Consider the following 22,912-nt stretch of genomic DNA (forward strand, 5'->3'; position numbering starts at 1 on the left):
TGGTCAGCTTCCAACAGTAAAATTTAAAGTAGCTCTTTGCACCAGAGCTGATATTTCTGTTACTGATGTTAAACTGAGGTAGTGGTTGCTATAGTTTTTATATCAAAAGAGTACTACTTTTCATTAGTTTGTTGTAAAATTTTTCACATGGCACAGAAATGTAAATAATTAAAACCCTAAGCCCGGCCGGCATGGCTCAGCGGTTGAGCGTCAACCTAGGATCCAGGAGATCAAGGTTCGATTCCCAATCAGGGCACATGCCTGGGTTTCGGCTTGATCCCCAGTGCAGGGCATGCAGGAGGCAGCTGATCAATGACTCTCTCATCATTGATGTTTCTATTTCCCTCTCCTACCTCTATCTGAAATCCATAAAGATATTTAAAAACAAACCCCACTCACATTTCTCTCACACTATACTATTACTGTAACCAGTTGTAGTATAGTGTGGCTTCTAGGCATTTTCTATGCTTATGCAGCATTTATGTATACAGAATTAATAAATGACAAATTATTGTTTACCAAGGATTTTTTGTGGTTGGCAAATAAACTAGTGTTTTGGAATCAGAAAACCCTGTGCTGCTGAATTTGTTTACCAAAAAATATTTATGAAAGAAAATACCTGAAGAAATGAATTATAAAGGCAATAGTAATCAAAAAAAGATGTTCTTATTAAAGAATACATACAACTGTCGTGTGAGCAGTAGTACTGAGTTTCTGTTTATTGTTTGTCATTCAAGGGCACAACTGGAAACTGATTTGAAGATTGAGAAGGAATGGAGGCAGACTTTGCAGGAAGATCTTCAAAAGGAGAAAGATGCCTTATCTCATCTTAGAAATGATAGCCAACAAATCATTAGTCTTAAAAAAGTAAATGGTGGTAAAACTTTTAAAGTTACACTTTGCTGAAAGTTATTTAAAAAGAATCAAATAATTTACATTTATATCAAGGAAACAATATACTAGTCATCTTTAAAAATATGAGTAAGGAGATTAAATGAATGGGAAATAGTTGATAGTTGACAGAGCAGCTATTAAAGAGCTTTGGACATATAATTCTATTTTTTAAAATTTATTTTTATTGTTGACAGCATTACAGATGTCCCCCATTTTCCCTCCTTTGCCCCCTTCACCCACTCTGCCCACCACACCCCAGGCCTTCACTGCACTGTTGTCTGTAGGCTATGCATGTATTAAGTTCTTTGATTAATCTCTTCCAGCCTCCCCCCCCCCCCCCGCTGAGATGTCAGTCAATTCTGTTTTTTATAAAAAGCTAAAGGATTTGTGTTCCTAATTAATGGTATACATACAATGTGGAGTTTCTTGTTTCTTTTAAATTGTGTTTTTTCTGTTTTTTTTTATTGTTTTGAAGGAGTTCCTTAACCTCCAGGATGAAAATCAGCAATTGAAAAAAATATCTCATGAACAGGAGCAAGCTCTTCAAGAACTTGGCAACAAACTTAGCGAGTAATTTCTCTTTTTTCCTTCAACTAAGTAGGCATTGACTAATGTGTACAGTGGTAGCATGTGGAGTTTGGGGTCACACAGATCAGGGTTTGAATCCTGGCTTCCCCAGTTACCACCTCTGTAACTCATTACAAGTCACTAAACCTCATCAGAACTCACTCTCTTATCTTTAAAATAGCTTTTTTAAGATTAAATGGGATTATGCATGCAAAAGTTATAGTAGAGTGTCTGGCATATCATAAGTCAATAAATGATAGCTATTAGTAATATTATTTTATATTGTCATAACCACATGCAAATGCCAGTATTCTTTAAAAAAGCAGTCTTTAAATTTAAAAAACACATTTTTGCCTTCAGACATTTAGAAATATAGGAAAATATAAAATATAATCCCACTGTCCAAAGATTAGAATCATGTAGTATATACAATTTTATATTCTGTGTAAAAGCAATACCTTTCTAATGAATTATTAGATGTCCTGTATTTAAATATGTGTACTGAAATTTGGACCTATTTGTAATCTTTTTAGATCAAAGCTTAAAATAGAAGATATAAAGGAAGCCAACAAAGCATTGCAGGTGAGTAGAAAGTGTTTTCCTCAAGTAGGAAGGTATAAGATATATGTGAAAGTCTTCAATAGAAGGTAAAGATCTACATAAATCTAAGGTATCTTATTGAATCCCAGGATTTATAGAGGCCGAAACACTGAATGGGGAGCCTGGGTGATGGGGATGCAGCTCTTCCCTATACCTTTAGAATAACATTTTAATAATCTTCATGTTGGAAATGACCTTGGAAATAATTTTGTCCGTTTTCCTACAAAGCGTAGCACGATAGAATTAAATTTGAATTGGAGAATCCAGTATATTACTTACTAGTTTTTGACCTTCAGCAAGTCACATATCCTCATGAAGTGTTTCCTCTTCTGAAATGGGCTTACGATTTTGCATAGGGTTGCTTTGAATGTTGGGTAGGTGAAAATATGTGAACATGATTGGTACAATTTATCAGCATATGGTTCTCATGTGTCTGGATGGATGCAAGAATGCCTTCTACTACACAGGAGAAAATAGTCTCTGTGAGTACTTAGTGACAATTGGCTTCCTCCTGTACAAACTACCCATTTTGGTTTTTGTTTTGTTTTTTTAAATCAGTTACATGAAAATAATTTTAAAAGTCAAATAGTGCTATTAACAAATTATGGCAGCAGCCCCTTGTTCTTTATCCTGTCTCTTGCCCACCCTAAGTCCTGCCACCTAAAGGGAGCTACTTCCAATTCTTTTAGTTGTTTCTTCAGGCATTTATCCCCCTATTTCTAAACAGCATGCAGTATATATTGTTTGTTCTTAATTTATTTAAGATCTGTTTTAGGCCTATGTATTTCCTGGTTAACATGATGGATGAGTTTTGCTCACTCTCACTCTCTGGTGTGTCTCCTCGTCACTGTCCTCTCAGTATAATTAAGTAAAAGTTTTTGTGGAATTCACTTTATATTCTTTATTATAACTATTTAAATACTGTTCTTTGCAGGGCCAAGTAATATATTGTAATTATATTTTCTTTTTTCAACTATTTATTTCCTCTGGAGTTAATTGCCTTTTATTTTAAAAATTCAGTTGTATTTGAATATCACCATTTCCTTTACTTGTATAAAATGCTTCTTGATGTTTTGTACATGGTCAGTGAATCAGGTAACTGGTTGGTTCTTTTTTCCTTTGAGTCATGTTCTCTGCTCTACTGCCCCTAGAGTTCCCTTTACCCTTCCTCTGTTAGAGCTCCTGTTACCTGAACCCTGTAACTTCTTTCTTGGTTTGCTCCCTTGTTTTGGTCAATGCATACTTCAGTAGCTTCCTGGAAAGCGGTGAACAAGGATAGAGATTTTAAGAATTTGCACATCTGCATATGCCTTTATTTTGGATGGATAGGAATGTTTGCCCAATTGTCATTATTTAAACTGTGAAAAAATTTTCACTGTTAAAGATATCATGTATACAAGAGACATATAGCACATCTTTAAAATACTGGCATACCCTCTGCTGTAGCTTATAAAATAGAACACATGTGCTCCCTGATTACATTCTCCTCCCTATAGTAACAATCTTGTACTCTGTTAACCATTGGTGGTTTTTCCATTCATGTCTATCTTTAACAAAATATTACCTAGGTGTCCAGATTTTCAAATGTATGAAAATAGATTTACATGTGATGTGCTTTTCTTTTTTGACCAGTTGTTGGGACTGAGACAGCTGTCCTACAGTTTACTACATTCTGGATTTTATCTGATTACTTGCTCAGAGTAACCTTTTTTTCTGTAGTATATATTTTTTTAATCCTCACGGAGGATATTTTTTCCATTGCTTTTCAGAGAGAATGGGAGAGAGGAGAGGAAGGGAGAAACATCGATGTGAGAGACACATCAATTGGTTGCCTCCTGCATGGACTAAGCCTGCAACCAAGGTAGTGCCCTTGACCATGCTCTAACCACTGAGCCAAAGTGGCTAGGGTGTGTAAAGTTTTCTTTTGCTACTGCCATTCTGTATTTCTTCTGATTTGCATTCTGTATGCCTTCTGAATGTTTCTTTGGCTAAAGTACCTCCTGCCTGTCATTCCCCAAATGTTGGATAATCCCCCAATTTCAAAAGACAAAAAACCTTGGGTGCCCTGTGTGTGATGGTTGGGTGGATGGGGGTGGGTTGTTATAGACTGGTAGGCTTCAGCTTAGATCTGTTAATTAGCAAACTGTTGGGTACCCTCTCCAAATAATGGTAGTATCAACAGGACTTTCCTCTGGGGAAGTTGTTTCTCCAGAAAAACGATCCTCTAATATCCTGTCTGGTGGTATACGAGTTGGGTGACTGACATTCTGGAAATTGGCAGAGAAAAATGGCTATTTGTTTGCGGAGTAATAGTTTGCTCTCTTCTAGTCTTGGCTCTGCTTGTAAACAGCTGTGTTTTCTTGAGAAAGCAACTACAGCTCTCTGGACCTCATTTTCTTATCTGATGAGAGCTGCAGGGTGCTGATCTCTGAGGTCCCTTCCAGCTGACACACTAGGCTTGCCCTAGAGTACACAGCTTTTCTCCTTGGGAGACAGGCAGGGTAAATTCAAATTACAGTGAGTCTGAAAGGCCTAGCCCTCCTGTCAGGAAGGTTATCTCTGAATCAAATAATGCTGCTTGGAAATCTGCTTCACATCAGGGTTTCCATCCCTTACAGGCAAAGCTGGGCAGGAAGCAAAGCTGCTTCCATTAGTTGGCTTTGGGGCATTTGGCAAGTCACTTCCCTTGTTATGGTGCTCAGGTGAAACTGGATTATTTTTTTGAGCCCATTTTGCTAAAAAAAAATAAAAAATGCACAATTCAGATCATTTGATTCCTTGCTGGTGGTGGTGGAGCTACCAGATTTTTTTTTTTTAAACATATCTTTATTGATTTCAGAGAGAGGAAAGGAGGGGGAGAGAGATAGAAACATCAATGATGAGTGAGTCATTGATTGGCTGCCTAGCGCGCAACCTGAGCATGGCCCTGACCGGGCATTGAACCTCGATCTCCTGGGTCCTAGGTCGATGCTCAACTGCTGAGCCACGCCTTGCTAGGCGCTACCAGATTTTTTAAAAAGCCTTCACTTCTTAACAATCCTGTGCCTCAAGTGCATTAACCCAACACCATTTGTCTGTCTTCTGCTAGGACATAACAAGTGCTAGTTATTAAGACTGTAGAACAGTATCTGAAATTAACCTTTTTTATTTGTAAATACTGTCTTTTTTCATCTTCAGACAATTTTGTCAGGAATCTTTCAAGAAAACTCAGATTTTGGAGAATGTATCTATGGGCTTTTTTGCTTGAGAAATTTTCTTTACTTAGGTGATAAAGGTCCCTATGCCCCAGAGGTCAGAAGCACTGAGGACTCTCCTTCCACCTGGGTCTTTTCATTATAAAACTGACACCATCCAACAGTTACTTTTATAAGGCCAAAAATGCTCTTTCTAGCCAAGATCCTGGTTGGCTAAGAATGGATCAAGTTAGAAATTTTAGGTATCAAGTTAACTCCCACCTGTTTAAGACTACTTACATCTTATACTGAAGTCTACACAGTAGCTATTAAATTTGTGAGTTACAGCCTTAGCCAGTTTGGCTCAGTGGTTAGAACATTGGCCTGTGGACTGAAGGGTCCTGGGTTCAATTCTGGCCAAGGACATGTACCTTGGTTGCAGGCTCCATCCCCTGCCCTGGTTGGGTTGTGTGCAGGAGGCAACCAATTGATGAGTGTCTAACATCGATGTTTCTCTCTCTCCCTTCCACTCTAAAAAGCAATGGAAAAAATATCCTCCAGTGAGGATTAAAAAAAAGAAATGGGTTACAGAACTTGAGGGAAATTAATGGCCATGTAAAACTGAATTTAAGGTGAAGTCTTAGCTCAGGTATCTGATTTCCAAATTCTCTTCAAGTTTTAGGGAATTGTGTATAAGGTGTACCTTAGTGCCGAACTCAAATGCATTTCAGTGAAAATTTATCCTTAAATGTTGTTAGACTAAATCTATTAAGGTTCTTAAAACTCCCATCAGTAATAGGTTTTTATTTTTAGAAAACATTTTATCATGGAAATATTAAGACATATATAATCATAGAGTACAACAAACCATTCCTAGTTTCAGTATTTACCTATATATGACCAATCTTTTGTTTGTTCAGCCCACATCCCTTCCCTTCTCCTCACTGATTTTGAAGTTCACACATTGTCTGCAACTATTTCAGTATATATTTCTTAAAGAGAAAGGACTCAGTTTTTATTTCACACCTGTATACATTCTTGTAATATGTTTTTGGAAGTGTCTTCACATGTAATTTTTAGTGTTATCAATTTGAGCATTAAGTTACACTTTTCCTCCTACTAGGGACTGGTTTGGTTGAAAGATAAAGAAGCGACACATTGTAAGCTTTGTGAAAAGGAGTTCTCACTCTCTAAGAGAAAGGTAAGGGAAGTAGAGAGTACAAAAGTTTTGGTGCAAATATGGCTTTTTATTCAGTTTTTCTGATTTTTTTTTTTCCTTCCAATTAATAGCACCACTGTAGAAACTGTGGGGAAATTTTCTGTAATGCTTGCTCTGACAACGAACTGCCGTTGCCTTCTTCACCAAAGCCAGTGCGGGTTTGTGATTCCTGTCATGCGTTGCTGATTCAGAGATGCTCATCTAATTTGCCGTAAGACTAGAACTAAGTCCTCATTGAATGAAAGTACCTACGATGAATGTTATGTATGAACACATGCACAATACATTCAGACAGCCCTTAAGCAGCTTTCAGACAGTATTGGTACAAGTTTTATCTTTCACATTTTCAATTCATGGGAATTAAAAGGTGGTATAATTTGGTATTTCCTTTCCATTGTTAAAAAAATTTTTTCTACAGGGCATGCTTTAAAATAACTTTAACCTAATTCCTAATTCACGTAATGATCATATAACTGTTAATGCCATCGAAAGGCCAGATAGCATAGCTAACACATTTGCCTTATTTTATAAAGGCCTTTTTAAAAACAGGGCTTCAGATTGTTTTATTCTCCAGATCGTCAAGTTGGTATTTGATGGTGCCTATGATTTTCTTAATGCACTTTAAAGCTTCATGGTTCTCAGAGAAAGATTGGAAAGGTGTAGAACTTTTTACAAGTGTTAATATTCCAATTCAACAGATTTCCCATTAGCTTGGTGTCAACTATATTTATTTGGCCCTTCCTTCCCCCCTCCCTCTGCTCACTTTGCATTAGAAAAGGCCAATATTTAGCCTGTAAAATTTCCCATTTGGTCTTCCTCCTAAAATTAATGTTGTAGTTGCTGATACCTTTCAGATATAGCGGGGTTAAAGAGGTTATTGTTTTGCCTCAACCTTTTCCTTATCTTGAAAGGAAGTTAAAGCAGCATCCTTTTACCTTAAATGCTATTTGTAGATCTTTCTAGTAACTTTTAAGAAGCATTACATTGCAGTGGTCTGCTACTGCAGTATATAGAGTAAAAAATTCACCATAGTCTGTGTGGCGTGGCTCAGCAGTTGAACACTGACTTACGATTCAGGAGACTGAGGTTCAATTCCCTGTTAGGGCACATGCCCAGGTTTCAGGCTTGAACCTCAGTAGGAGGCATGCAGGAGGCAGCTGATCAATGACTATCATTGATGTTTCTCTCTCTCCACCCCCCTCGTCCTTCCTTTCTCTGAAATCAAGAGACATATTTAAAAAATTCACCATATACTGAGCACCTCTAAACCAGGGTCGGTCGGTTAGCAGATAAAGATCTGCCAGCTCTGCCATGAATCAAGCATGACTGAATAAACACTAATTCATTGTAGTGCTTACAGCATACCAAGAACTTAATCTGTAAAAAACAAGTTACCCTTGTACACAATCACTTGAATGGCATTACTAGGGACCCTACATTTTTTTCCTTCAAATTCTAGCCATGCACTTTTAAGCCTGTGAACCTTTCAAACAATGTCATATTAGGAGCATTATATTAGTGAATTTAATAATGGCCACCCCTCCCCACTCCCTAGGATGGGGGCTACTTATTTTGCAGGATCCTTTCCTCAGAGTACATTCATTAAATTTATTTTTCTAAATTGCCAAAGTATGACACTAGTATTTTACTTGAAGATTTTCTCCACAATCCAATTTGAGGTCTTCTGGTAAGAACCAACAGATTTTTAGGTGGTCTTTCTTGAATGCTCTGATAGAAATGTTTCCAAGAGATATATTATATTCTTGAAACTATTTTATATTGATGGATGGATTTTTGATTGCTGAAAATGAGAAAAAGCAAAAAGAAAAATTTCAACCACTAGGTGTTTTTTATTACTGTGTTTAGAACAAATTTTAAAATGTGATTTTTGCTTAAATTCCAAGGCTGGTTTACCCTTAAAATTCTTTGCCATTCAAAACTCATGTATCACCAATTTGAGATTTTTGTAGGCAAGCTTTTATGACAGTAATACAATTTGCTCCATTTTGTTTTGGCTCTTTAAAAAAACACACAAAAACATTTATACCAGTTTTAAATTTTATGTTCCAAAACTTTCAATTTGTACTTTGTGATTGTGAACTTAAGACTTTGCTTTTCAAGTAAGATTTGTGAACTTCACATACCATTCCCTCATCTAGCCAGTACTACCACAATAATGCTATCACGGTGCCAAGGAATTGTGATTGTAATTCTACCCTGTAATGTTTTAAAATAAAATGTGAATTTTATAAACCAAATAAAAGATTTGAAAAAATAACTGAAGGGCAACTTTCATTGATAACACTTCATGTTCTTACTGCTTAAAGATTTCTATGAGTACTCCTGGGAAAATAAAAGCACATATGATCTCTAAAAATATTTAAGTGGTAATAGAGTAGTATTTAAATGGGCGAAGAGTGGGTATAGGCATTAAGATGAATCATTGCTTTAGTTGATAGGCTCCATTTAAGCTATCACAGCTACCTTCTCTGAAGCAGAAATCACTCCTTAGGAGTCACTTTGTCTAATCTTCAGTTAGACATACTTAGTACCTTCGATTTATAATCAGTAATTGACACAAAGCATTCTAGGACAGACGCCATACTATTATCTCCCACAATGATATTTATTACATTAACATTTCTAGCAAAAACAAGTAACAAGTTCAATAACTGAATTCACATTAACAGGTTTCATTTTGATCCATTAGCCAATCTGGAAAAAAGCCATATTGATCAAAGGGATTAAAAGTAAAAAGCACCTTTTCCTTGCTACATATAGTATTTTAACACAATGGCCCTAAAACTCCATACAGATATCAGATACAAAATCCAACTGTAGGACTTTCATTTTAATTAAGACTACAACATGGACTTGTCTCTTATGTTTTTAAAGGTATTTATACAGTTATTTAAAAAAACCAAACATATGCTTTAACTATTGGGCTTAAACTGAAAATACATCTGTGAGAATTATATACTCCATAGTTAATACCTTTGTACTGAATTCTCATGTCACTTAGAACCTTAACCTAGTCAAGACATTTTTGAGATAACTTCCATCATTTTGGAAACATTTTTTTGGTACTTCAGTTAAGTGCCAAGGAGATTTTATTCTAAAATCTAGGGCTAGAATTTTAACTTCCAACACTCCCATCCTTGGGTAACACAATTACGAATATTCAGAAATTTATGTACCTCTTTCTTAGATCATTAACATTTCAGAGCTATGCCTGACAAGTGACATTTGAAAAAGACTAATATAGAATTAGCAGAATTTATACTCCTGAAACCATCTAAACCCATCTTTAGGTATTATATATTTACAGTATTGTCCAGGAGAAATGAGAGTTACACTATTTTCCAAGCTCTATTCCAGGTGTCTCCTTAAGACTTGCAGCTTATGCAGAAGTGAACCATTGTCCTCTAAAATTACATTGTAATACTTCTGGTAGAGCTAATAATAAAATACACCAACCCAAATCTTATGAAAGCAGCACATCCTTAGGAGTAACTAGTATATAAAAAGTATCAACATCAGTGGTTTGAATATAAAAATTTATTTTTAAGTCAAAGTATGCAACAAATAAAACCTACAGAAAACAGATTTTCCCATCACAATCTGTTGCTTTACCAAATAATATTTTGAAAACACATTCCTTCAGTCATTATAAAGATCTTAAAATACAAAAGAAATTAAATCTGTAAGAAAGTCTAGTAGACCAGATGCTGTTGTCAGGACTATTATGTTGGTGGTTATGCTCTAATACATCCCACGCCATCCACCTCCACTCATGCCACCTTGCCCATAGTAACCTCCACTGCCTCCACCACCACGACCTTAGGGAAAAAAGACATTAAGAATTGTTTAGTAGGCAGTTATCAATGTAGAAGATAGTCTGCACTATATATGGGGAATAACAAACTGAACCAGAGCAACCAAAGACACTTACCATAACCACCCAGGCCATCAGGGGTCCCATATCCTCCACTGTAATTGTTCCCCATTCCCATTCTTCCAACAGATCCATAACCACCCTGATTATCTTTAAAAAAAAAAAAAAAGTTTGAGGTTGATTGCTAAGTGTCTAACTCAACTCCATTTACTTAAAAAAACTTTACATACCCATTCCATCTCTGCCGTAGCCTCCCATTCCAGAACCTCCCATTCCTGAGCCGCCTCCAGGAGTGGAATTCAAGAAGAGTTCAATGTACCGATGTTCTTTAGGAAATGAAGAGTAACAGGAAAGAAACGACGGATCAAATTTATCAAAGTATAACTAATGTTTATGAATAATAACTAGTTTAACTAATGTTAAACCTAAGTGTACCCTTACAGATTTTGAGGGGAGTGATAAAACGAATGCTGGGCAGGGATAAAATCTAGTCTTTGTTCAAACCGTATAACCTTGAACAAGTTTGCTTATCTATAAGAAGGACCGATACATATTTCAGAACCAGCTGGTATACTTTCTCAAAAATATATTTTAGGCCCAATCACAGAACTGAATTAGAATCTTAAGAGTAATGTCCAGGAAAACTTTTTATTAAGCACCAAGTGACTGATGTATAGCCAGATTTGGGAATCACTTGTGCAAGTTGATCAATGTATAGTTTAGGAAGTGGTATTAATTTGCAAAAGGCATGGGAACTCAGACAAGTGCATGAAACATATTTCTCCCTTTAATAACTTAAGCTCTAATTATGTCAAGTATTTAAGAGTCCGAATTAATGCTTCAATAAAAGCCCCCTAGAAAGCTATAAAAGTCTGAACTTATAAGAAACAAGTTCACAGGTAGGAAACAAGATAGCATGCCAAGAATACTACTTACGCATGTTATTCTTATCTTTAGACATGGCAGCTACTGCATCTTCATGTGTCACAAACTCTACATCTGCTTCTCCTGTTGCTCTGCCATCAGCTCCAATATCAATATGCACTCGTATTGGATTTAGTGGTGAGAAGAACTAAAGAAAAAAAACCTTGCTACTTTTCTATATTATTGAAACTACCACACACCTTGGTTTTTCCTCGTCTGTTAAACCCTTCTACCGCCCCGCTGCAAGGCTAACAGTTACATCAACACCAGAGATTCTAAGAACATAAGACTACACTAGGAAAACATAGAAACTATCTTCTAAAATAAGCTAGGTGATATTAAATTTGAAAAGAAAAATATTTCTAATGTAGAGAACAGTTACCCAAAACAGATGAAAAAGTCTCAAACCCTACTCCTGACAGGGAGAATAAGTACCTCACCCCCACTCCCAAGAAAGGTATTTGAAATTGGGTGCTCAGTGATTCCGAATGATGGAACTGGATAGCTCCCAAAATATATCACTCAGTTCTAATCACAAATTAACCAGGTTTAACCGATTCTAAAAGGTACCTGGAACTCAGGCCAATTGGTTCCCAGTAAGAGCTAGAGCAAAAATTTTCTTTAAGATCTAGACAGTAGATACTCTTGGCTTTGTAGGCCACTGTGAGCCAACAACTCAATAAGTAAATGGATGTGAATGGATGGCTTCATGGACTGAAGTTTGCTGATTCTCTAAACAATATGAAACCAACCAGTTTCAAATCAATAGCAGCATCTATTTCCATTATTTTCAGCTTGTCACATAGCCAAGAAAACCTAACCTAACTACTTAAACTTTTCACTTGTTAATAGCATATTTATTCTTTCAAAACTTCACACGAGGGAAACAATCTCCCAGTCATCACCACTATGCTGACAGTCTTTCACTAAATTCTTAACTGGACTTCATGACTGTAGCATTAACTTGCTTGAATCCTATGTAGGTCAGCACAAAATGTTTAGACACAAAAATATTAATCAACTACTGAACATAAAGATATATCTAGTCACATTAAAGGGATCCTGATAGCAAAACAACGAAAATGAGAATATTAAGAATGCTTTAAAATTTAGATACCGAGATTAATATAAAACTAATTACTAAAATTACTCACATTAGCAATGTCATTTTCAGTTGCACGAAACGGCAATCCTCTCATATGTACAAAATGACCACCATGAAAACCTGAACTTGCATCACCAGCTCCACCATAGCCATGTCCTCCCATACCTAAAGAAGCATTTCCAGATCATAAACTGATACATATGTAAGGAAAGCGTTTCAATAAACTATTTCTTCCCCTATTTCAATCATTTTGCCAACCCCAAGAGATCTTAACACTTATAGTTGTTCTAAACAGCAAATGGAGCATTTACCAGTATGTATATATACGTATAAAGCCCTATGTAGGAAATACACTACAGTATGCCTGAGTTGACTTTACTATGTAAGTCAACTACATTACTACCAAGTAGTTGTAAAGCAAGTACCAAAATTCACCTAAGAATATGTCTTTAATATTTAGTTTACCTCTTCCATCTCTCATTCTGTCATCAAAGCCATCATTTCCATAGCCATAATTATTATAGCCACCATAGTCATCAAAACCTCCATAACCTGTGTAATTTGAGAAATACATGAATATACTTTAAAGATATAAATTTTATGGTTTACAAAAACATACTCTGTGGTAAGCAGTTTGGTTAAAGTATTATTACAAGTTTGCAACTCCCAACATGTGAAAAAAGCAGTTAACACTTGGTAGAAATTAAAAATCTCAAAAGGATACATTTAGACATCTAAATTAATTTCACCCTGATGCCAAACAGAAAATGTCCAAACATGCCAATATCTTCATTTTAATTTCTGTATATGTTATCTAGGTGCCAATATGTGCATCAATCAAGCCCCACAGCTGGCCATGGGAATCCATATTTTCATGAACAGGTTTTAAAACCTAGTAGGTACTGAAATTACTGCCATTTCTGTATTTCTTGACAAAGTGTCAGAAACATTAAGAAAATGACAACAGAACCTTTGTTCATTAGATACACATACCACCATCATATCCATCACCTCCTCGCCGCATTCTGTCATACATACTTCCACGCCCAGCTCCATAATAACCCCCTCTTCCTCCTATTGGTCTATCATATGGTCCTGGTCGCTGGCCCAGCAATCTTCTTGGTGGATCATAAAATCCTTTGATTTCACTCCTGCTACTTCTGAAGATCTCAATATACCTATTTAAAAATGGTTTAAGGTACTGGTTTCAGCTTAAATGTATTAGAGTAAATAAGATACTGGGCAAAATGCAGTAAGTTTTTCTGTATCTAGATACAAAACCCAATTTAAATTGCCTAAATACACCATAAAAACATTTTTACACCTACAAACTTAAATAAATAATATTTAAGTTTTACATAGACAAATTAGTCATTTGAAATATAAATATAATTTTAGCTTGTTTCCTTAAGCACAAGATAGGTGTTTAGAGAAAATAGTTGATTATAAAAAAGCATGTATCAACATCCTACAGAGAAATGGAAACAATCTAATTTTAATTTAAGCAAACTATTAGCATTAATTCCCCACCCAAATCTGTAGTTTCCAAGTTAAATTTAGATAATTATCAATTGTTTTAAACTACCCCAGAAAAATGTTACTGGTACCCCCCCACTTAAGCAATAGTGACCCACAACCCCCAAAAATAAAAATTTAACACCATCCCAAACTCTCCATCCCCACCTGTGCCCTATTCTTTCCTTGTGTTTCCCCAGAGCATTTTCTGCTATCTCCTTTGAAGCAAACTGCACGAAGGCCTCCCCTGTGCTTCTCCCCTGGTAGTCCATCGTCAATGTTATCCCATTTGGCACGATTTCCAACCCTTTAACCCAAGGACAAATAACCCCATCAAGGGGAACAGTGTTAAAGGCTGAAACATTCCCATCTGAATCAAATATTTAAAACAAGTCTAAACAAAACAAAACAAAATGCTTAGTTCCCCATCACCCCATAATACAAATGGAAGATTTTTTCAAATACTGGATTACATAATTCTTTTTGCTACCAGTGTCTTTATAAATTACACACTCTAACAGCCCACCTATATTACATGGAAAAAAAAAAAAAAAAAGAAAAAGAAAAAAAAAAAAGCTCAAATCAAACTTAACTATGCTCCATATGCTAATTCATGGTTCATCACATATAATTACTCTCAATTACGTTTATTGCACATTAGTCAGGTTTTACATATCCTACACATTCTGTATTGAATATTAACTGGAGCAAATTTTATAACTTTATGCATTAACCAAGATGTACTCAAATCAAAAGTCCTCAAAACAAATGGGTTTTGCACATTAAAAATTGAGTTTAATATAATAAAATCACAATACTAAACTTTGACTAATACTAGAGGTACCTTGAAAGAACTGAACTATTTCCTCTTTGCTGCAACCAAATGGCAGTCCACGAAGTCGTACTGTCCCATCACTAGCGTCATTTGGACCATTATGTTTCATAACCCAATCCATCTCAATACCGTTTGATTAAATGCTATAAAAAAATAAACAAGCACATAAAGCAGTCAATCAAAATATACTCTTGTCAGAGGTACCGAAGAAACACCTCTCAGTGGTGTGTAATAGGAAATGTAACATACATCTCAGCGACTCTGGCGACAATGCTACAATACAGTGGTACACCTGTTTTGGGGTAGGCAAAAAAAGACTGGGAAAAGGCAGTGAAACCTGACGCCTCCTACCAAAAAGTACTGAATTTCTAAGGATCAAATATTATATATTGCCTAATTTTAAGAAAGCTTACCTAATTCAACTCTAAGTCTTCGAACTCTCCCTATTTCTTAACCCTGCCATTTAGTACCAACTCTACCTTTTCCTCATCTCTCGAATTTTCATTCATATTTTCCATGTTTTATTATTCACTTGAATAGTTCTGCAAATTCTTTCAAACTTGACCACTCAAAAGTTGCACAAGCACAACCATCCACTCACATTAAGAGCCCAAGTCAAAAGTACGAGTATATCTTTGATTTTGGAAAAAATGGCATCACAAAAGTATAAATTTATTAGATGCACTATAGTTCTGAACATATCAAATTGTTTTTGAAGGGGGGAATTCTTATCTCTATTGTAATTAATTCTGATTCAAACACTCCCCAAGAGTAAATTTTAAAAGTAACTAAATTAGGTTTAATTTTAAAATAGAGGTAAAAGGAGAGTGTGGGGTGGAAGGGGTCAATGGGGAGAAAAAGGGACATCTGTAATATTTTGAACAATAATAAAAATATACAATAAAATAGAGGCAAAAAGGCCACTTAAAGTGAATGCCTTCCAACAACAGTATCAGTGTTTTTTGAAGCCACCTGTTTTGGAAGTTATTGGAGATAGTATATTAAAAACCAGTTTACTCACTGCTTTTCTTTTAGACACAAATTAAAAAAAAAAAAAAGACAATATATTCACATCAAAAAAGTATTAAAAAGGGTACAGTGAGAAGCCCTTTTTCCCCTCCAAAAAGAATCTACCCACCCAGTTCCCTTCCCAAGACACCCATCCTTCCTTTTAAGATTCCAGAACACTTTAAAGAGGCTAATGCAGAAGTCCTTCAGCTGCAGAAACTTACCAGAGCTTACAAATTTCATTATGCAGCTGTAGGAATCCTACTCACCTGATTATTTCAAAACTTTCCCTCACCACCTCCTCCCCTGTAAACAAAACAATTTGTTCACTTGATTCCTTTATGCTCAAGAATTATTTCATACCAACAGTATTCACTAATATCTAATTTCACGATTGAATTATCAGTGCAACTGTTAGGGGCAGCATCTGCGAAGAGTAAAATTCCTCTTTCCTAGAATTCTTCCATTTAAAATAAGCTAATGTAGAATTTCCCAAATGTGTTTATAAATCAAATCACCTCTGTCCCTGTTCTCTTTTTTGTCGTTGTCTTTTTAATATTTTTATTGATTTTTAGAGAGAAGAGAGGAGGGGTAGAGAAACATCTATTGGCTAAACTCCTGCACACCTCCCTACTGGGGATCGAGCGCGTGACCAGGCACGTGCCCTGACCAGGAACAGAACCGCAACCATTTGGTGCACTGGAGGACGCCCAACCAACAGACCCACACAGGCCAGGCTGCTCTGTTATTTTTTAAACCAAGAATCCTAGGTGCCACTCTAGACAGAGATACCAAAAGGTGAGAATATGCATTTATCTGACGTTACAACTAATCCTTATGCACACCAATAACTGGTATGAACTTTTCAAACAAAAGAAACTGGGTTTGAATCCCTAGTCTGTCACTCACTAGCTACTTAATTTAAGCAAATACTGTGCCCAACTATAAAAACACAGCAGTGGTACCTATACTTCACCGGGCCATTTTAAGAATCATTCAGTGCTTGGCCTGTGGCATGACAACGGTGGCCACTGTTACTGGATTTTAAGGGCCCTGTAGAACTAATGAAATGTACCACAAACGAAATAACTGAACTTCAAAGGACAGAAAAGTATTCTGAGTCTTAAAAGGAAACAGGACTGTTCTAACACCATACATTACTACCTCATGAAAAATTTAAGAACTTAAAAGTTGGAAATGGATTATCTTTACTACAAGAACCAGCAAGCAAACTAGTTTTGATTTTCACATCAGCCTACACCCATGAGAGCCTATATAAGAACAAATAAGTACTCTGTCTATAAAAAACAACACTAGCCCTGGTCGGGTGGCTCAAATGGTTGGAGCATTGTCCTGCACACTAAAAGGTTGCGGGTTCGATCCTTGGTGGGGGTGTATACATGAGGCAACCATTCCATGTTTCTCTCACATAGAAGTTTCTCTCTCCCTCCCTTCTGCTCTCTCTAAAAATCAGTAAAAACATCCTCGGGTGAGAATTAAAAAACCCCCACAAAAACCATACTTAACATAATTTTAAATTGGGGAAAGGTTAACCAGATTCAGAAGAAACTTTTAATAGGGTGATTCTCCATCCCACATGTTCAGAGTACACAACAGAAAAGAAAGCACGTTCTATTATTTCTTCAAAACCCCAAATTTGAGTCTAGAATTCTACTTGCAAAACCAAACCAAGACGAACTCTAAAGGCATACAATCTGCTTTAGTACCTTAATAAAGCTCTCTCAGAAACTACCTACTTTTTATTAATTATTCAGGATAATCCGCCTCACCCTTTCTTTGCAACAGCATCATGGCTAATCACAATTCTGTTTTAAGACTTCGAAGTGTTAGCACCAATAAAAAATACCAGCAGTTGAAATATTAGAACAGCTTTAGTCAGTTTTGTATGAGAGTTTAGTTTGTTAGAAAAAGCATCTAACAGGCCATATGAAATGTAAAATTCCTTTATCACAGAGATTATACTATCTTAAGTATATAATATATAAAGGGTTTGATGCATCAATAAATAACTTTCTAAATGATAGTCCACTTGTCCTAAAAATATAATGAACTTCAAATTTTGGTAAAAGACTGGTGATATGCTTAACTAAAATGGAAATTTTTAATCATTCCCCCTTTCAAAGTGCTCATTCAATTAAGGAGGAAAAAAAAAGACGACAGGATACTAATACCTAAATGAGGTAAGTTCACGAAAAAGGATTATGAATGAATTTATTACTACATTCATCCACGTGTTTACTAAAACAAGGACACACACTCACACGGTTATTAAAAATATAAAAAATAACGTGGACTTCCGTATTATGATGCAGATGAGGGCAGAAAAAAAGATTTCTAGGGCAATCCAATTAGGAAAGCTGTTATATCATATAATACTTTATAGGTAAACTCTGGCCTGTCTTTTAAAGCTGGAAAAGTAGATAATAGACTTCTTGCAAAGATTCATATGAATTATTGGAAACTTATTCTCGGGCCTTGCCTGTCCCTTTCCTACCATCTTCAATGAAAATTACCGACACAGTTCTGAGTTCTAAGGACCAAACACCGCCACAACCATATGGACTGGGCTTTCAGGTTTGTCTTTGTTTAGTACACCTATGTTCTTGTTCGAAATTTTACAATGGCTCTACACTGAATAAAAAACATGCTTAGCTACCAAAAGAAAATAACCACCAACTGTATTTTGAAGTATTTTACTTTTACAGCCTAATGCCCACCCCCAAATCTTCGCACAGTAACTCAATTCCTACACACACACACACAATTTTTACCATCACTGTTTTAACGTTTTCCCAAATGTAAAATGCCTACTTAAATTCTAATCCAGTGTGTGCCAAACTACATAAAACTATTACTAAACCACCCCACCCCCGCCCCAAAGTTCAATAAGCCGTATCACAATGTTCATTGGGCCCAGACGACCTATTTGAAACACGCCCATTTCACATTCCTATTTGGCAAGTCACCCACTTTTCTGTTTACAAACCAATTACCCACAAAATCTTTAAATACGTTTAAGATAAGCTTAAAAAAAAACCACAAAAACCCTTTGGAAAATGAGTACGTACTCTTTTCGAAGTTCCAAATCTGGAATATAAGGGCCGGCTAAGCGTCCTTTATTCCTCCCCGGAGACTTTTCGTTTATCTAGCTGCCCTAGAGACCAGAGAGCTAGGGAGAGTACGCCCCTTCCCCCCGCCTCCCCGCCCGGCAGCCAAGCCTGGCTTAAAAACCTTAGCCACCGGGCGGCGGAATTACAAAGGAGGCCCTTTGCCTCCTTTGTCCTGGATTTGGGAGTTGAGCGCCATCGTCGCCATTGGCTTTCCTCCCCCAGCTTCAGCCTCTCTCATCTTGAGAATCTGCGTCAGAAGACACTCGCAGTCCCGCCAGCCCAGGTAGCCCAGCCGAGACTGCGGAGGAAGGGAGGCCGCGGTGGGAGGCCAGGCCCATCCAGCGCCATTTCCATCGGGAGCGCGCCCGCCAGCCCAGATCCTCCCCCCACCCAACGGCCCAGCCTCTCCCCGCTCGCTTCGTTCCCCACCCTCATCCCCTCCAGGGCGCTCTGACCACCCTCCGGCCTTCTAAATCAGTTTTCAGAAGCTGAGGGGCAAAAAGTAGGGAGGAAGGGCGGGAAGCCGAGCTGGACCAGCCACCGTACCCAAGATGGCGGAGGCCAAACCAGCAGGAAAAGGGGAAATGCTGGATGACCCCCACTCCGGGCCTCGGCTTCATTCACTGAATTCCACCTTAGCAGGACCTCCCCGCGACATGCCGCCCCCCTTGAAGTGGGAGATCGCCCGTGAGGGGCAACCTGGCCGCTTCCGAGCGGCGACCTCCACACTTCCCCCCCAACCCCCTCCCAGTCTCTTTCGTCCTTCTCCCGACTCCGCTCACAGAACCACCAGCCCAACCTACCCCCTTTTACTTCAGATACCCTGTCGAGCAACAGCAGCGCCGACGCCGGTGCTCGCGGGGTCCTGCCGAGAGGAAGCAGTCGCTCGCCTCGAGCAGCGCTCTTCCACAACGGTCCTCCTAACCGTCTCCGGTGGAGGCTACCGCTAAGGGAGCTGCGCAGCAGAGCGACTGGCTTGGGGGGATGGGAGAGAGCGAGCGAGGAGGGGGTGGGTGGAGCGAGAGCAACGGAGAACGGCCGGCCTCATTCTCGCGAGACGAGAGAGCTGGTCCCGCTTTGGCGCAGGCGACAGGTAGTACGCGTGCGCGCCGGTAGGCGCCTCCGTTAGAGTAAGCTATAGAGAAGGAGGCAGGGAGTTCTGCCCTGCTAGCCTACCGTACTACCATCCCATTCTCAGAGCCCGCCTTTCTGGCCTCTTTTGAGGGTAAGTGGTAGTAGTGGTCCTCCCCGTGTGCCTTGGTTTGGAGAAGGTCTCCCGTACTCTGGCCCTCCAAGAACAAATTGCATGAGGGCCCCGCCCTTACCCTAGCGTCACCTGCGTGGAAAAGGCGCCACGTGGTTCTGCCGCCAAACATAGGGGCGGGTTTTCCTTGTCCACCATGTTTGCGTTATGCAATAAAATAGTTTTTCAACGCTGGGGGGATTCAGAAGTGTCCACCAGCCCTAATTTTGGCCCTGGGCCTGGGACGACGCCTTCCTCTGGCGCCGCTGCCCCACGCGGGCCTCGTCTTGATTTCCTCCCTGCCACGTTTCCCTACAAATCTCATCTGGCCTCTGCATTCCTTTTGCCTTCCATCTCTCTCACTTTATAACCTGAGTGACCGATCAGCGCTAACTGCCGACTTCGGGTTGCTTTCTATATCGACCTTTGCATCCTTGAAAATTGTGCGTACAAGGGATACCTAGTAAGTCCGTTTTGGCTATGCTCTCACACCACGAAGGTTCCCAGTGACATCTAATGGCTTTCTGAATTTCTGGGAAGGATGGAGGGCAGTCCGGGTAAAGAGATCAATGCAAGTTAAGGCCCAAACGTAGGAACGGACATGAAGTGAGAGGGCGAGGAGGACATGAGTGTGAGCACACGGTTGTTCTTGTAGGTTGGGAATGTGGGTGAAACTTGCTTGTCGATCTTCAATATCCAATCAGACTTTGTACTTTGTTGCGGACATTGGGAAGCCTGTGGAGGGTGGGATAGGGGGTGCAAGGAGTGTTAGCAGTGAAGAAACTTGAATAGTTTTCCCCCCATGAGATCTGAAGTGTGTAGGGTGGACACAGGAAGCCAGTTACCTTCAGATAATGGAAACTTCCATTTCATGGCTTTAATTCATCCTCAACCCTGCTCAAGACAAGTGTGGAACAGCACACTTTCCCTCTTCGGAGCTCGCCCTGCGCCTTTCCCATTCCCCTCTTCTTGCCCCCCAATGCACCTTACCCTGACCCTTCTCTCCCCAAAGCTCCAAGGGCGGCTTCTTTTGCCTCTATAACTTGTTTCCTGAAGCCCATTTCTTCTACCGCTCATTTCTTCTACCTCTGTGACTTTCTAAATAAACTTTCTCTTACAGTTTGGAAAAAAAGACAATTGAGCGACAGTAAGAATTGGCTAAGCCTTAGTGCTGTAGTGCCTTTCTTGAGCCCACTCCCTCAAAATACCCTCCTGAGAAAGGCGGAAGGTACAGTGCCGTCATCACAAGAGACAGAACAACAAAACCAGGATAATGTAATAACAATAGCTCACATTTACTGAGGACTTGCTTGAGCTGGGTGCTCAATTCACTGACTCTTTACAACTGTGAAAGATAGTAATTATTAGTATCCCCAATTTACAGTTCTAGAGAAGTGAAAACAATTGCCCAAGGTCACACCCTTAGTGGCAGAAGCTAGGATCTGAAACCTAGATGGTTTTACTCCCAGGGCCAGGGTCTTAAACATCATTTTAGGCAAATTGAAGTTACTTTCCCTAAAAAACACTGGAGTTACCATATCAGGAGACCTGCAGTTAACACTTTATTGGCTGGAGACTTTTGAACAGGACTGAAATTTGATGTTCCGGTTTCACAGACACTGTGAGCACTCCCACTGTCTTCTTTTTAAAATAACTACTGTTTTAGTAAAGACTCCAAGATCTCACACTTTAGATGGAGTTCTTTCCTTGTTTCAAGTCACATCCCCACTTTTTATCCTTTCAGTCTTTCCACCTGATTTGGTAGATGGAATTCTGTAATCCCTTTTATCCAGTGCCTGAATTCGAACAGTCTACTTACTGCCTGATTGAGTTTGGCATTCTTTTCACATACTGTACTTTGTGTGGTTATGGGCCGAAATCCTAAAAGCATTGTAATGATTTCTTATCACCACACCTTGATGTTTTCTTTGGCCATAATTTCTTTGTATTGTGCACTCTGCTGTTTGCCAGTGTGAATGCTTAAGAAGAACTTGAAGTTAGTACATGTATTCCTTTTGCTTTTTTGTCATTATAGCAAGTAGGAAGTTTTGAGTGTTTAAAAAAGTACACTATATAAGGTTAAACCTAATTTTTATTTGACTTCCTATTGTACTATTTTTCTAAAAAAAATATAATTTATCAACTATTCCCATTTGTAAATTGAATCCTGTAAGTAAGGCTTGGTGAGACAGGCTCACCACTGCTCCAATGATCCCTACAGAATTGTTTCCAGATGGATCTCTGTGGAATTGTTTCCATAGAGATGGTTAGAAATAAGGGCTCCCAGCTGCTTTGGGGATTTCCCCCCCCCCTTTGTCTTCTTTCAGTCATTTCAGTGCTTTCCTATTAGCATAGAGATCAGAGGGACCCTGGAGAGGATCTTGTTAGAGGCCATAATGAGAGAAAAGATGAAAAAGGAGAAGGAAATAGAAGTACCCACATCAACTAGGGAAAAACAGGACAATGAACGCATGATCATGTATTATACCATCAAGAGGCGAGGAGAGGAAAATTCCATGCAGAGCCTGAGAGAAAGAGAAAGATACAGAAATCTAGAGATTGCACTTCTGCGGGAGGGAAGGCATATTAACTAAAAATTAGTTACGATAGTTGTTCACATACCCCCAATGACATTCTAAATTAACATAAAAATTGGATTATCATAATCTTTTTGCCTATATGAAAAGCATATAAGCTAAACATAACAAAACTTATAACTAAATTTCTAGGAGTGTGTCTAATTAAGTTAGTTAATGCCTTTTGAACACTAAATTTGTCTTACTAATGTTTTATGAAGTGTTTG

The 22,912-nt window shown here is 38.3% G+C and overlaps 3 protein-coding genes across 37 annotated transcripts in view; 2 read left to right on the top strand and 1 right to left on the bottom strand.

The window, feature by feature from the left end:
* The window catches only part of RUFY2 (RUN and FYVE domain containing 2), a 36,237-nt gene extending 26,073 nt beyond the window's left edge, over positions 1-10,164 (top strand). For all 4 annotated transcript variants that reach the window (XM_081157722.1, XM_081157724.1, XM_081157723.1 and 1 more), the window contains exons 14-18: positions 738-867; positions 1,370-1,464; positions 1,995-2,043; positions 6,358-6,435; positions 6,525-10,164. In XM_081157722.1, coding sequence (XP_081013848.1) covers positions 738-867; positions 1,370-1,464; positions 1,995-2,043; positions 6,358-6,435; positions 6,525-6,668 — 496 coding nt within the window. In that variant the 3' untranslated portion in view covers positions 6,669-10,164. The remainder of the gene's footprint in view (positions 1-737; positions 868-1,369; positions 1,465-1,994; positions 2,044-6,357; positions 6,436-6,524) is intronic.
* The window catches only part of HNRNPH3 (heterogeneous nuclear ribonucleoprotein H3), a 79,976-nt gene continuing 66,122 nt past the window's right edge, over positions 9,059-22,912 (bottom strand). The window contains exons 1-10 of one of the 19 annotated variants that reach the window (XM_081157736.1): positions 19,689-19,929; positions 14,737-14,870; positions 14,061-14,199; positions 13,371-13,555; positions 12,843-12,929; positions 12,427-12,542; positions 11,285-11,420; positions 10,579-10,674; positions 10,406-10,498; positions 9,059-10,292 (exon numbers count right to left, since the gene is read on the bottom strand). In XM_081157736.1, coding sequence (XP_081013862.1) covers positions 10,216-10,292; positions 10,406-10,498; positions 10,579-10,674; positions 11,285-11,420; positions 12,427-12,542; positions 12,843-12,929; positions 13,371-13,555; positions 14,061-14,199; positions 14,737-14,848 — 1,041 coding nt within the window. In that variant the 5' untranslated portion in view covers positions 14,849-14,870; positions 19,689-19,929 and the 3' untranslated portion in view covers positions 9,059-10,215. Of the gene's footprint in view, positions 10,293-10,405; positions 10,499-10,578; positions 10,675-11,284; positions 11,421-12,426; positions 12,543-12,842; positions 12,930-13,370; positions 13,556-14,060; positions 14,200-14,736; positions 14,871-18,824; positions 19,121-19,669; positions 19,930-22,912 lie in introns of those variants that run through there. The other 18 variants (XM_081157740.1, XM_081157739.1, XM_081157725.1 and 15 more) reach the window with 18 other exon arrangements.
* PBLD (phenazine biosynthesis like protein domain containing) overlaps positions 19,014-22,912 on the top strand; it is a 38,935-nt gene continuing 35,036 nt past the window's right edge. For 2 of the 14 annotated variants that reach the window (XM_081157757.1, XM_081157756.1), the window contains exon 1: positions 19,971-20,091. The gene's annotated coding sequence lies outside the window, so the exon portion shown is untranslated. Of the gene's footprint in view, positions 19,150-19,925; positions 20,092-20,233; positions 20,573-22,912 lie in introns of those variants that run through there. The other 12 variants (XM_081157755.1, XM_081157751.1, XM_081157749.1 and 9 more) reach the window with 12 other exon arrangements.

This window comes from Miniopterus schreibersii (assembly GCF_964146895.1).
Source record: "Miniopterus schreibersii genome assembly, chromosome: 14".
NCBI classification, from domain to species: Eukaryota; Metazoa; Chordata; class Mammalia; order Chiroptera; family Miniopteridae; genus Miniopterus; species Miniopterus schreibersii.